The sequence below is a fragment of the Apus apus genome, chromosome 3, assembly GCF_020740795.1.
Source record: "Apus apus isolate bApuApu2 chromosome 3, bApuApu2.pri.cur, whole genome shotgun sequence".
NCBI classification, from domain to species: domain Eukaryota; kingdom Metazoa; phylum Chordata; class Aves; order Apodiformes; family Apodidae; genus Apus; species Apus apus.
In genome coordinates this window covers 112,952,197-112,965,759 of record NC_067284.1, presented here as the reverse complement: position 1 = coordinate 112,965,759, position 13,563 = coordinate 112,952,197, and the positions used below count along the sequence as shown (strand labels likewise).

The window sequence follows — 13,563 nt, the reverse complement described above, 5'->3', positions numbered from 1 at the left end:
AACACGGGTTTAAAAAAGCTCTTGCTTGCCAAGGCCATGTTTAGATTGACAGAGTCAACAAAAGCACAGATGAAGCAGACTGGGACACCTGCAAACTCTTACTGTTGGCTATGGGCCTTCATTCAGTATATATAAAAAAAAGCATTTATTCTAACGTGAAGGATCTGAGTAGATCACCTGAAGTCACTGGAGCTGCAGCAGCTTGTCATCACTATTGTCCTCATCCAACAAAACTTTCATGCTCGTTTGCTTATGATCACAATTTCCAAAAGCACCTGAAGCCCTGCTCCTGCAAACTCCTCACTTTCGTGCCCTCACATGGTTCCCTGCAGCCTGACTCTCCATTTCAGGGCACGAAGAGGCCTCAGCAGCCTCACTGGGGACATTGACCCATGCTGCCTGCCCACGGGTCCAGTGTCTCCACCTCTGTCCTTCACCTGCAGCCTCTGCCTCTCAAATTACCTGGTAGGAGTCTGTGTCTCCAGCCCTATCTCTGGCCCTGTGTCCCAGGCTGACATCAGACCTACACAGCCTGTCACCTGGCTGGATCCCACCTTGCAGCTTGCCTTCTGTCACGACCTTGGCTGTGCCTCCTGGATGGACTTCGGATCCACGTTGTACTCGTGTCTCTCGGTCTTACTCTGGCCCTGTCTCCTTTTGCTCCTGGCTGTATTCCCTGGAGGGATGCTGGACCTGGTTCATTGCTTTGCCTTGTCTGGGACAGTCCACGGACTGATACCTTGCCCTGCTTGGGTGCTGTGGGACTGACCCCTGCCTGTGCTGGGGTCACCCTTGGATCCCAGCTCCCTCTCCCACAGGGAACAAGCAGATCCTGCAGCTCCCTGACACTCAGAGGCGTGATTCAGTCAGTTTTCCTTCAATTAATTTGGCTTTAGATCAACCCATTGAAAATTTTGTTTAAGACAATGAGACTCTTTGCAGTCTGCAAGATTAGCCCTTCAGTCTCTTCACTGAGATTCAACCCCCAACGTGCAGGAGAACTGCAAATGCTCTACAATAAAATTGTGAAAAACCAGACATGTCAGGTGCAGTGTTCCTTGTCCTTATGTGTTATTTGTCCTTTAAAAAAGCTAGAACTGAAACATCTGAACATACCTTTCCAAGTGCAGAGAAGGCAAACAGGGTAAGTAAAAAATAAATCCATTTTCAGGCAAAAAAAAAAAAGAAAGACTGATTTATGAAGTGAACTTTGTACCATATCTATTTATGAGGCATATAAAAATCTTACAGAGATCTAGGACCTCTGTCCTAGAAATTCCATTCTCCAAGGAAAATCTATGCCAGTGCAAAGTGCTGGAATCATACTTCCAGCAAAAAGACAGAAACAATACAAAAAACTGGAGGGAAGGAAGGGGACACAGTAGAATAATATTTTGTACTGATTATTTACTCACACAGAAGCCACACCAATAGTAATTTATTAAATGTGACTGCTTGCTGGCTCATAAGCCATCTGGAATTGTCCAATCATGGCCACACTGTTAAACTCTCTCAGCCTCCAAAACAGGGTGACCACATCAAAACTCGAATTAGGAAAAGTTCCTGGCCTGTGTCAACCCCTGAACTGTGCCTGGGAATTGACTGGGAGAATACTATCAGTCCAGACCAAAACTGTTCCAGGATCTCTCTCAACAATTAATCCGTACAGAAAGTTCAGTGCAGGAGAAAGGTCTCTAAAATGACTTCATTCACTTGTGCAGCAGTTGCTCCAGTCTCAGAGGAATGCATCTTTCTGTATCCTATGTTTCTCTCACACTACAGTCAAATAGCTGAAACTGGGGAGCTATAATAATTTTGCTGACTCCTCTCTCTTATGTTTTGATGGCATGGAAAAATCAAGCTTGCAGAATCCCATGATATTCATTGACAAGGCACAACACAGATGGTGCATGCTCTGCTTGACCTGTCCAGCAGTGAAGTCAGAGGACTTGGTCAATCAGCCTGCACTCATGTCCTGGCTGGCCATCTGCCTGTCTGATCAGAACCCAGGAACTACTGGCTTCATGGAAACCACATCTCAGGCTTAGCCAGAACACAGACTGTTTCTCTTCCACCAAGAAAAACCTGCCAGATGGGACAGCACATCTGGTAGTGGTGAGTGTGACACCTGCAAAGGTGTGGATCAATGACATTTGAATGATCAGTAACCCCTTTAATGGCTTCTCCAAAGTCAATGGAATGACACTAACACAAAAGCAGAATCAAGCCTGCTGAAATTCTGGTTGTGCACAAATATAACTGGATGTAATACTTCAATGCACATGAAAAATCTGGGCATTAAACAGTTACCTTCTTTAAATTTTGCTTTATGGTTGTACTGTCTCTCTCCACAACCTTAATCATTTCTTGGCTTGCCATGTACAAGATGTTGGCTGCAGAAAAAGAAACATGCAATCATGTAAGTACACAGAAAATCTTTTAGGAAAAACAATACAGGCCCAACCCTGCAGAAAGGTAAGGCAACTAGAGTAGTCACCATCTTGACAATCCCACTGAAAAGGATCCCACTGACAGAAAAGGCAGAATTTATTTCACATAACCAAACCATTAAAAAGGCATATAGACTAAATAAAGTAATCTAAATTAATCAATTCCACAATCAATGGAGAGAGAAAGACACCTCTGGAATGTAACTCTATCCATCTATCTTACAGACTTCTGAGTCAGCCCATGGTGATGACCCTCTCTCTACTGACCAGAGGAGGAACTTTGATGAGTAGCTTTCACTACATACTTCTAGAAAGACAGAGATAAGCATGATAAGCCACCCATTAAGTGTCTGCATGAGTGGGCTTTTAAATACAAAGCATGTGGTAAAAGGCATTACTAATCAACAGATGATTAAATTGACATTTCAATATACAAGTCATTCCAATACCCAACATCACAAATAATAAAAATAATTGAAAATATAAGCAGCATTGAAAACTGCAGTCCTGCACAATACTGATGGCACTTACCCAGACATGACTGGGCTGGACACCAAATGTCTCAGCCTTACCTTTCTGGAATGTGAAGTATTAAAAATGGCTCTGTGCAACTTATTGTCAAGTGGTCTATAAGATACTGTCTCAGAGACATAAATGATTGGGTCTAACATTTGGACACCTAATTAAAAGCAGTCTAATTTTATGAAGTGTTGAGTTCTGGCAGGTCCCACACATATTAGACAGCAGTGGAAACTAAGCACTTCCAAAAAGTGGGTTAGTTTGACACAGAAGGATCACACAGTGTCCACCTAGCCTGGCTTGTCTTATAACAGAACCTACAGAAGCTCAGGAGGAAAGCCCAGTGCACGGCCCAAAACCTCGCTTTGAACAAGCACAAACATCTTAGACTGGTTTTGCTACTAGAATAAACCTCATGTACTCAACTGCAGAACTGAGTGTTGCTACATGACCATCACTGCTGAACGAGGTCTGCACGTAGCGAGCTGTCCCCCAAAGGGTGTTCAGACTTACCCAGTTTTAACAGGGGTAACACCAGTGACATCTGACATCAGTGCTGCACTGAAGAAACATGCAGATACCACAGTCCAAAGAATGAGCACTTCTTTTACCCTTGCTTTCTGCCCACTCAGCTTGCTGTGCTAATAAGATGGCCAAGACTCTCCCGTCCTCACAATCTGAAGCCTTAAGCTTGTTGGATCAGAGACTTTCATAACCTGTACATGGGAATGAAGGGCAGTATTCTTCTCCTTTCTCATCAGTTTGCAAAACTAATGGAAGACCCTAAATGGCTAAATTTCCATAAAGCATTTCAATATTCAGGCCCTAGCATGACTGAAATTATTCTAAAATACTAAATCCTCCCCTGAAAAACAAGAAAAAATGGAAAGATTCTGAAATTTTTTAAAATATGAACCAATGAAGTTTTGTGCACATAGTTAATGAGAGTGTTGGGTCTGATACTGCTCTGAGACAGGAGTAATACTTTCTCACAATGTGTGATAGGGAAGGAAATGGCAATCACATAGGTCTTTGGTGGTGACCAAAACATGGAGTTGGCTGAATTCCAGCAGTGCTCTAAGGAAACAGTATGCCACTGGAGAGATGAGTGATGGCTTCAGAGATCAAATGTTAAAAGGCAAAGACAGTGCTCTCAAGTGACAAAATATAATCCTAGAAAGTAGTTTCTAACTCTTAGCCAGCCAAAGAAGACCCATCTCAGTTATATGCCTGCAGAGCTCTGTCTTTTTCAATTAAATGCTGAACACAGCTAGTAAAAGTTCCTCCTGTCCTAGACAAGATGAAAGGGCTGCAGACATGAATGACATCATATAGACAATCCAGCAAATTTGCTGGTCCCATCCTATTCTATTGGGCAAAGGGGCCTCTGTGCAGCTTTGTGTCTAGCAACCTGGCCATCTCATCCTGTGGAGCACCTGGCAAAAGTCTGTCCATTCAGAGCATTGTTAAGTTCATGCCCTGATGTTTGTCTTCTGTTCTCAGTTCAGCTCCTAACACTGACACATTAGACACCGTTGTTTGAGAAGGACACACATCTTAGAATGCACCTTCAAAAATCACCTAGGAAAACCTTAAATGAGAGGTATGAAAGACAATGAGGTTTTCCATAGGTATTTAACTAATTTCAGATAGATTTCTGCTTCTAATGTGAAAAATATGACTTTAATGCACAGAACTCCTACCTATAAATGAAGCTACTATCTGTCTGTCAAAAGCAGTGCTCTGTGTTAGAAGGAAAAGCAGAAACTGGAGAACAGCCCTTGCCACCTGAGGTTCTGGTCTGTCAGCTGGTGGATGTGGCTTGCTATAGATGTACAGGATTTCACAAAGCAATAAAAGCAAGAGCCTGCATTTGTCAGGGAATCTGTGGCAATAGCAATTGTACCCAGTCCATAATGGTTTTAAGCTGGAAGAGGAGAGATTTAGGTGAGATATTAGGAAGAAATTCTTTAGGGTGAGGGTGGTGAGACACTGGCCCAGGTTGCCCAGGGAAGCTGTGGCTGCCCCATCCCTGGCAGTGTTGAAGGGCAGGTTGGATGGGGCTTGGAGCAACCTGGTCCATGGGAGGTGTCCCTGCTCATGCAGGGGGGTTGGAACTAGATGATCTTGAAGGTCCCTTTCAACCCAAACCATTCTATGATACGACCTATGATATGACTTCATATGCCAGGCCTTCTGTTTTCCAGTCCAGAATAAGGTTCTTGTTAGTAGGACACAGTGGCCAGCCTATCTGCAGTCAGTGCTTTTGCACTTGTAGGATCAGCAGTGGATGGTAGGCAGGGATGAAAATCCTGGTGGCCACCAGGGCAGAACCTGACACATTCAATGTTGCTGGGATTCTGCAGGCAGCTCTCCACTGCCAGTCATACAGCAGAAGTGGGAACAGTAAGGACTTCCCTGCTCCCCTTCTCCCATCTTACTAGTTTCTCTGTCCTACCTCTTGTTCTTGGTGGGTTCTGCTCATATTTCTGAGTTGCTCATGTGGGGTTTTGTTGCAGTAAAAAAATGAAGTGGAATTCACACACTTAGTAAACTCAGCTAAGTCTCAACACCCTAAAAGCAAAACTGTAAGACAGCAAAGGCAAAAATGACAGTACTTCAAAAGGAACTGTCTCAGAAGGCTTGTGCACTGTGCAAGAAAGGGAACCAGGAAGGCAGGATTAAGCTAAACCGGATGAATGGCAAGGTTCAAGAATCTACTTCAACCAAACAGGAATCCTTCAAATTTTGGAAACATGATCCTAGGGGAGCCAATAAACAGGAACTTAAGCTTCAGCAGGCGTTAAGTAAGAGGAAATTGCAAAGAGCAAAAGTAGGTTTCCAAGAACAAACATGAAAAGATTTTAAAAATAAACAATAAAATATTCCTTAGGTATATCAGAAACAAGAGGCTGACAACAGAATTTGTAAAAGTTAACTGAGTAGCTAAAGAAGATAATTACATTGTTTGGAAGCTAAATAACTGTCCTTTTTTTGCATCCCAATTTCTTGTTCAATACACTCAGAAGGTGTCTGCTCTTTTCTGGACATTCTAACAATTTCTCTTTGAGCAGTGAGGTATTAAGAAGTAGCAACAGAGGAGAACAGACAATGTATCAGGGCTAGAAAGTACATTTAAGAGTTTCTAAGAACCTTAAATACAGCATTGCTGAGATACTACTAATTCTGCTACATAAGAGTCACCTTGTCCTGTGGCATGGAGAGTGGGAAAGACTGTCTAATCACTACTGATTGTACAAAGCATTTTACCCATCTGCAATTTCTTGAACATTTCAATAAACAAAACCAGATGACAAAAATTACTGGTCTTCTCAAAAGCTCTCTATTACATTTCACACAAATGAACTTGAGTTCAAACTAAACAGCTGTAAAATGAAAGGTTGTAAAGTGTTAAGAAATAACCTGGGAGCAAACAAAAAAGGATTAGGATTAGATTGGCTGGTTTTCTTCACAGCAAGGAATAAGGTCTAGATGCATCACAAAAGTTGTGATTATTACTAAAATGTCAAAATAATAATTGAACACACCAGGTGATTTGATAATTTCTGGGGTGGGTTAAATCACCTCTCAAGATGACTCTTTTCAGTGAAAAGGATTTTAGACTTTCACCTAAATTAAATGCCTAAACTGAGGTGGGTTGAATCCTTGTCTAAGATTCTAGTCTGGCTTTATACCAAAATCACAGCTAACTTATTTCCTAATGATCTGGTCAATGGATAAGTAGTTTATTGATACAGGATACAATGCTGGTCAGTTTGTTAGGACCAGGCAGTGAGAAATGTGAGAGAGACCTAAAGAAGAGAGGCAAAAAATGAAAGCACCAGGAAATGAAATGCAAATTGAAGAAATGGTAAGCAACACAGGTGGAAAAAAACTCCAAATGTTCTTTTCCCTTGCAAGCTTCTAAATTAATGCAAAGAACGGATTCAGAAACAAAAGACCCCTAAGCTGATTGTTGTTCACTGTGCCCATTTAAATTCCAATCAACTCATGTTATTTTTTATACCCTCTTCCTGGAGGTGTTCAAGGGCAGGTTGGATGAGGCTTGTGCAGCCTGGTCTGGTGGGAGGTGTCCCTGCTCATGGCAGGGAGGTTGGAACCTGATGATCTTTAAGGTCCCTTCCAACCTTCACCAGTCTGTGAATCTTTGATTCTATGTTTCATAAGTAGCAGGAGGATGATGATACAGAATTCTGTAGCATCACAAAAGAAATCACATAACATCACCAAACCTGAAGAACTGTGCCTGCTGACAGTCTCAACCTCTGAGGGACACTGCAAAACTGAGAATGGTGGTGAAAACAGTCAAAGAAGTACAATGAAAGATGTGCTGCTGCCATGATGTTCATGATACTTCAAGATACACTTTTTCCCTCTCTTTGAGCACAATACATTGAAAGGCAGAACAATAAAAGGAAGTACTTTTAAAATGTCATGTGCAATTAACTATGAACCTTAGTGCCACAGAAAACTGGTAAGCATATGGATTGTCTGCATTCACACCTAAGCATGCTGTCCTGAGCTCCTCTAACTGTATATCAATTAATACAATTAGTCTTTGGGTAAACATCTGCTTGGCCAGATAATTAGTACTTCCAACAATCTCTCCTTTCAGGTACTGTTCTCTAGGTCCACTATAATTCTTGCTCTGCTTCCTCTGGATTCATCCACTCAATCACCTCTCTCTTGGATTTTGGTGACATGACATTTCAGCTTCTGCTAGGGAGGGTCCCTCTCTTCACCCATAGAGATGTAGCTCTTTCAGCCCAGGTACCTCTTTGTGTGTACCAAAATCACACCTGTCACTCTATGACACATTAACCTACATCAGGTTGCAACCCACGATATCCCCAGAATTTTTTTCCTGCAGAACTGTCCCTTAACCAGTGATTTACTATCCTTGTACTTAATTTACATTGAGAACAACCTGGCCTTTTAAGGAATGGGAGCCTTCTCCTCTCCATGCTGCCCGACCACTTCTTCTAGCTTGTGAAGTTCATTTTGATCCTCTCCCTCTCCAGCATATTATTTTAGCATGGCACTATCTCCAAACTCAGTCAACACACACTGTCTTCTGGCAATCACATCCATAACACAACTACTGACAAGTATAGAAATGAAAGTAAGACTGTTACAGAAACTTGCTAGCTACATCTCTCCAGTTCCAAAAATTCTCCTGAATCCCATTTTCCAAACAGTCATGTATCTCCCTAGTAGCTGCTTCAGGTATGGCATATTTCCCATACTTTCTTATAAGAACATAACAGGAGACACTGTAAAAACCTTTACTAAGGTCAAAATATCCTGAACCTACTGCTTCCCTGTAATCCACATGACACTGTAAGGTGTTTAATGGCCACAGGAAGCTATGTTGAAGGAGACAGACACCACTGAAGTGCAGGAACAGCAACCTTCTCTCTTGCTGCTGTGCAGTGTCAAACTGGGTTTCTTCAGAAAAGCTATTTTTCTCAAAAGCTAATCACAAGTTCAGGGAGAAATCTTTCTGCTATTTCCTAATGCTATACTCTGCTAACCTTGGCACTGTTTGAATATTTATTTCTTTTTTTTTTTTTTTACCAAAATAAATAAATAAATAAGAATTAAAAAAAATACTCCATGAAAACTGAGCTGCTTCTTCAAAGCAAAGAACTCAGAAGAATTCACTAGCTTTTTGTGTGTAATTAGAAAGCCATCTCAAAAGGCTCTCAGAGACTGTTACTATGAGCATTTCAGCAGCTCTGAAAATCAGGCTTTTAACTGGGCACAAGCAGAAGCTGCAACAAACAAAATCAATGGCCTCTGAAATCCTCCTTCAGGCTACAGAGAGGAAGGTCATCTCGTGAGATCACCTTCTCAGTTCTTGCTACCTGGTGTTACAGTCTCTGGAATGACTTCCAACTTGTGCTAATGCTTCATTACCTGAAAATCTCTAAAGATTCCCAGACTCATTACCAAGATTCTTGGAAAAACGTTGATTGGTTTTGATTGTCACAATTTCAAGTACAACATAAAATGCAACCTAGAACTCAGGTGCTGAATTTCCTCAGCGATAAAGCTGACCCACCAAAATCTGGAGAATGAGTCACTGATCAAAATAAAGCTCATCCAGGAGTCTGCAGGACTCTGGCTCAAAATGCAAACATAGTGAATTCCCATAATGGACTTTCTGGAAGTTCTATCAGAGGTATAACCTTGGTGTCCATGCTGAAGTTATGGTGAACATGTAGCTCCAATCTGTTTGGCATTCAAAGCTGTATCTCACTACTTATTGAGAAATATCTGGGGTTTAGAAAAGACAATATAAGATTGAAAAGAGTATTTTAAAATATCATTACACATGCAAGACTAAATTTGGGATGAAAGGTCAGGAGGTCTGGAATTTTTCTGAACTATCACTGAAGTCCTCTGAGACTGCAAATTACAAAATCTGTGTGTCTGTTTCCTCATTTTAAAAACATGCTTTGGGCTACTATGACAATGAAGTGGTTTTTGTAGACTGTCTTAAAAATACTTGAAGTGAAAAGCATTGTGTAAACATCATTAATGTGAATTAGTTGTTCAGAAAAATACATTTAACCATAGTGAAATTTACAGAGCCAAATTGAGCATGTTTCTTTAGAACTGCCCACTTGTACCCTGAAAGTTGCATTTTACAGTGAATAAATGAAACAAATATTCAAAGCTATCCGATGCAGAATGCATCAAAAACAGAGCTGTGGGCTAGACTGTAAGTACCCCAAGTCAAGATGTGAGAAAACAGTATTTGTTGAACTTCAGATCATCCTCTAAACTGGCTTAGTGAAGCCAGCACAGAACGTCTGGAGGACACAATACAGCTTGTGCCCACACTTCTGTGTATGATCTGCTGCCTCTTGGCTTTTAATAGGAACATTTAAAGTGACAGTGTTAGATATTTGAAGGATCAGAACCATCCTGTAGGTTGAACCAGGCATGTCTTCTACTAATAACTGATACTTGGTTCAACTGAAATAAGTTGTCATAAAATGAAGGTGCATGCAGTGGCTGCGTGATCTCTCTGAGAAGTTGTGCAGTTCTACTGCAGGCAAGTCAGTTCTGCCTCCTTTCTGAAGGAGGAACGTAACCAGTGATAAATCCTGAGAACATTCAGCATCTGAAGAGCCCCACTGCAGCACAGCTATGAGAAGATGTATAAAGGAGATGAACACCAGACACATTGGTTCCTCTGGTAACTTGGATATTCTGAGAATGAGAAGGGAGTTCTCCTGGAAATGAATGTGACCACTTCAGAACTGAGCTCAGAGACCCACACAATGACTTGAGAGCACTTCACTTGGCACAGATGGCTTGTGGTATCAAGGCTGGAGTTTCTTGACTCAAGAAACCATCTCCACCTACTGATGATACAGATATTAGAGTCTTCTCCTGAAAAGACTTCATAAGAAAGGAACAAAGTTTAAGCTTTTCCCATCCTTTGCCTGCATGGCAGAAGCCCAGCACCTCTGTGCTCTCAATTCCTATCTCAGAAACAGGCTGCTAAAGAAAGGAACATACAGAAGCTCTTTAGCTTTTTCTGCCAATGTAATCTTGCTTATTCAATCTGTTTATCTGGTTTAACAGTCTAAAGCCAATTTCACAGAGGTTTTTTTTCTTATTTTTTTGTAGTCAAATCCCATTGCTTCCAATCTGTACTTAAGTATATGCTGGACTGAGACATTATGAGTTACTCTGGGTCAGTGGGATCATCCACAGCACAGAAAGTGAAGCATATAACACGAATCTTCACTGTATCATGACCTCTGTAAATATTCCCTCGTGTGTTTTTCACATAGCAACTAGAAAAGTGCTTCTCTAATAAATAAAAAAAAGAAAAAAAAGAAAGAAAAAGAAAGTGTGGTTGCAAACCTACAGAAACTGGCCAACATACCTGGTGACAGCTGTAGAACTCCCAAGCATTTTAATTACATTCTATTCCATCTCAAGTTGCTTACATCCCTTGGAAATCATAACCAGGTCATCACAGTTTAATAATGAAAAACATCCATTGTTGTTTATATTAATAAACAATAAGGCCTTAGAGCTTACAAGTGAAATAAAAGTTTTAACAGACAAATATCATGCTTTTAACACATACAACACCTTCTTAGAACATTCTAAATTTTTATATGCAGATCTTTTATATACACAGATTAGCCTGAAAATGGAAGCCTGTAATTTATTCCCAGGTCAGGCTTATGAAATTTACTGCCAACTTACTTTCTCCCTGTGATCCTGCCAGTGACCTCTTTCCTGCCCTGGTAGGATCATTCCCTCTCCATGGATTAGAGGTGATTAAGGATCAGTGTCAGTTTAGTCTCATACACTTGCTAAGCAGAGACAACAAACTGTGCCAAAATGTGTTTGATTTATTTATGGTGGTTTTGTGATAGAGGAACTCTGATTGGGCTCCAACCAAGGATCCAGAAAAGAAAAGAGTGCTTTATATCATTGGTAGCTCTTTAACCCGAAGTGTCACAGCAAGGACTTAATATCCTTCAGCTAAATTATTAGTTTTCTCAAACAATAATGACTGAAATCAATCAAGCTTTTCAGTGCTTAGGGCTATTTAATCACCAATTCAATCAGCCAGTTGGATGAATACCTGTATCTATTGAGCTGAACTTCAAACACACTGATGTATCCACAATGCAGTCAAGCAAATAACAAACAAAATAGAAGACTTCCTGATTTTGAAGAAACATATGCCCAGCAGTGTTATTATTACTTTCTAAAGATTTTAGAGCTATATTCTAAACCCATATGATGCCACTTGACTCTGTGGATACCAACAGATCTATGCTGGAACTTTGAGACCTGTGCTAACTTCAGGGAAGAAACATGCTTCTAAATTGGGACAGATAAGCTTTCTCTTTATACTTGATTCTTGAAGCAAAACAGAGATTTCTTGTACTTGGACTGAGATATGTATTTCTCCTCAAGTCTTTACATTTCTTGCTTGATTACTGAATATCCAAAGATCACTTGCTTACTTTTTTGCAAGAAAAATATTAGATTAGGGCCAGATTTATCATAAATTCAAACTAGAAACTGAGGGGTCACATTATGTTCTCTGTGGAAATTCAAGATGAGATGGAATTATGTCTGTATGGAATGAAATCTTTAAAAAATTACTTACACATGGTGCACATATCTGTAAAGCATAAAAGAGTGTTAAGTATTTCTGACTTAACCCTGATAAACTTTGAGAGATGTACCGGCCCCTGGTTAATTTAAAGATCAACTCTGTGTTGTGATGCCATGACTAGATCTTGTTCTGTGTGATTTTGCTCTGTATTCAGTACCTGAATTATGTAAAACCAATCTTGTATTCTTTGCTGGGCTAAGGAGATGAATTTACTGCAACATAAAGAACAGACAGAAAGAGATGCCATACTAACCAAACAACAGGGACAATAACAAAGAAAAAAAAACACCCAACAACACAACCTTCCCAACTTCATTGGCTAATGAATTTCAGGAAATAATCACAACAGTTTCTTTTCCAAGAAAAATGAGTGGTTGTGAAGATAGCCCCAATCTGAACACTTTAATGGATGCACACACACACTCTTTAATAGCTTGTTCATCAGACTGAAACAAACAGAAGACTACAAAGGGTTACCTGAGCTCACTTCATTTCCCTACTGCTGTTGGCTTCACATTATGTTGAGTCTATCAACAAGATTGTGGCTGCAGGTGTAAATACATTAAGTCCCACACATCAAAATATTGCTCTATTTTGTAAGTTAGTAGGAGCTATGCTCTGGAATGGGTACAGGAAGAAACACGAAGCCAAATTTTTACTTCATGATCCAGACAGCACAATTTCAACCTTGGAAGGACACACTAGATCATTTTCCAGAGTGGACAAAGTCAGAGGAAAAGGAGACTGCAGCCCCACCCTCATCATGCTTCCCAAATGCAACTCTGATGCCACGACCAACTGCCCCCCTGAGCAGATGAATACAGAGCATGGAGAGACTTCTTATGCTGTCTTACTAAGGCCACCATACATGAAGGTACTGTCTTTTTTCACCAAAAAGGAATAAAGGCAAGTTTTTGTCAACCCTCCTGGCCTCCCTCACCTGTCCACTACTTCTGGCTGCCTTGATTCTGTTCCCCAGCCACACAGACCTTATGCTTTAGATTATTTTTTTGAATTCATATGTATTCTATTAGCTTAATTTTTCAGGTTGAATGTCATTTAGTTAATTCATGTATTTTTCAGTCAAATAACACTTTCCAGCTGGTCCCCTTGTGTTTGAGGCATTTAATAAAAGACAGCTCACTATGATTAAAAACCACAAATCTGAAGTACAACCAGACCCAGAAGAGATCCCTTTAGTTCTTCAAAAATCTTCTGCAACTCATCTGCAATACAAAGGCATATCAAGAGGTAGAAACATCAAAACTTGTAAAAGGAAATCCATTTTACAGCACATATAACACAGCACGTAGGACACAGCCAATTACAGTAAGAACCATAGAGGGCCAAGAAATTAGCAGTGACAACAAAGGTGCTGGAGGTCCACAAATCTACAGAACTCTCTCAACA

The 13,563-nt window shown here is 40.6% G+C and overlaps 1 protein-coding gene across 4 annotated transcripts in view; it reads right to left on the bottom strand.

The window, feature by feature from the left end:
- Positions 1-13,563, bottom strand: part of LDAH (lipid droplet associated hydrolase) — a 103,405-nt gene that overhangs the window by 12,042 nt on the left and 77,800 nt on the right. For all 4 annotated transcript variants that reach the window (XM_051614492.1, XM_051614495.1, XM_051614494.1 and 1 more), the window contains one exon: positions 2,311-2,393. In XM_051614492.1, coding sequence (XP_051470452.1) covers positions 2,311-2,393 — 83 coding nt within the window. The remainder of the gene's footprint in view (positions 1-2,310; positions 2,394-13,563) is intronic.